Source organism: Cyprinodon tularosa, unplaced genomic scaffold (assembly GCF_016077235.1).
Source record: "Cyprinodon tularosa strain WSP-4 unplaced genomic scaffold, ASM1607723v1 ctg982, whole genome shotgun sequence".
NCBI lineage: Eukaryota > Metazoa > Chordata > Actinopteri > Cyprinodontiformes > Cyprinodontidae > Cyprinodon > Cyprinodon tularosa.
The window spans coordinates 64,049-65,145 of NW_024039765.1; the positions used below are offsets into that span (position 1 = coordinate 64,049).

The following is a 1,097-nucleotide window of genomic DNA, read 5'->3' on the forward strand; positions in this document are numbered from 1 at the left end:
TTAGAAAATAGAGCAAATATCTTTATTGTAATTTAGTAGTAGGAATCCATGATCCTCCTCATGCTCATGAAATTAGTGCCTCCATATCCCATCTCCCTAAAGCTCCTGTACTCTCCGGGCCTCAGGTACATCATGCGGCCTCGATAGTGGGGCTGCTCGTACATCAGCCAGTGACCGTCCATCACGTGGCAGGACATGCAGTTGGACATACGGTAGCGGTCCATGATGTTGTCACAGTCGTCCATACACTCATGCATCTGACCACCGAAGTTCTCCCTCTCATAGATCCTCATCCTGTAGGATCCCCTGTGCTGTAGACCAAACATTATTAGATCAGGCTTTGCAGGTCAGGGTAAACATCTATGCAGAAAGGAAAGGCCATACCATGGGGATCATACGGCAGGACCTAATGCAGTCAGACATTCCCATCATGCTCATGTAGTCAGCGTACTCGCCCCTCCTCATGAAGTACTGGTTTCCCATGTAGTTGGGGCGGTCGTAAACCATGAAGCATCCACTTTCCACCCTGCAGGAGTGACACCTGCTCAGGTAAGAGGTGAGCTCAGCACAGTCACTGCTGGTCTCATAGTGGCGACCCTGGAAGTTCCTGTCCTCGTAGAAGATGATCTGAAAAGATTAATGTACAAATAAAAGCTTTTTAGAAAAAGAGGAATCTGTTCATTATATTTTATCTGATATATTAATGATTTTAATGATATATACCTACCTTGCCCATGATCACAGCCTTCTGTTTGCTCCTCTAGGACTGATCTGTGGCTGAAGTGAGCTTCTGGCAGCGGCTGCTGTTACTTTTATACTTGCTGAAAATATAAATGTATGTTGGACTTCTATTGTAAAAAAGTCCTCGATCAGCAGCATGCCATAAAAGACTATGGAGCAGCTGGGGCACCAAAGGGTCATGATCCAGCAGTATGCTATTCTGGTGGAAATGCATGCACTGCATACGTCTATCATTGTTGTTTAACATAAAGAAAATAATGAGAAGTTTCTAAGCTTAATATAACAACCAGTCTTGTGATAATCAGTAATTTGGAAATGTGACAGTAACTGACAAAAAAAAATTTTTGTAAAACAAA

General features: G+C 43.3%; 1 protein-coding gene across 1 annotated transcript; it reads right to left on the reverse strand.

Moving 5' to 3' along the window:
• LOC119777150 (gamma-crystallin M3-like) lies at positions 1–851 on the reverse strand. Its single transcript, XM_038275945.1, has 3 exons — positions 728–851; positions 385–627; positions 1–311 (listed from the first exon to the last, which is right to left on the reverse strand). The coding sequence occupies exons 1-3, from the start codon at positions 734–736 to the stop codon at positions 33–35; spliced, it is 531 nt and encodes a 176-aa protein (XP_038131873.1). The 5' UTR covers positions 737–851; the 3' UTR covers positions 1–32.
• Positions 852–1,097: the final 246 nt, after the last annotated feature.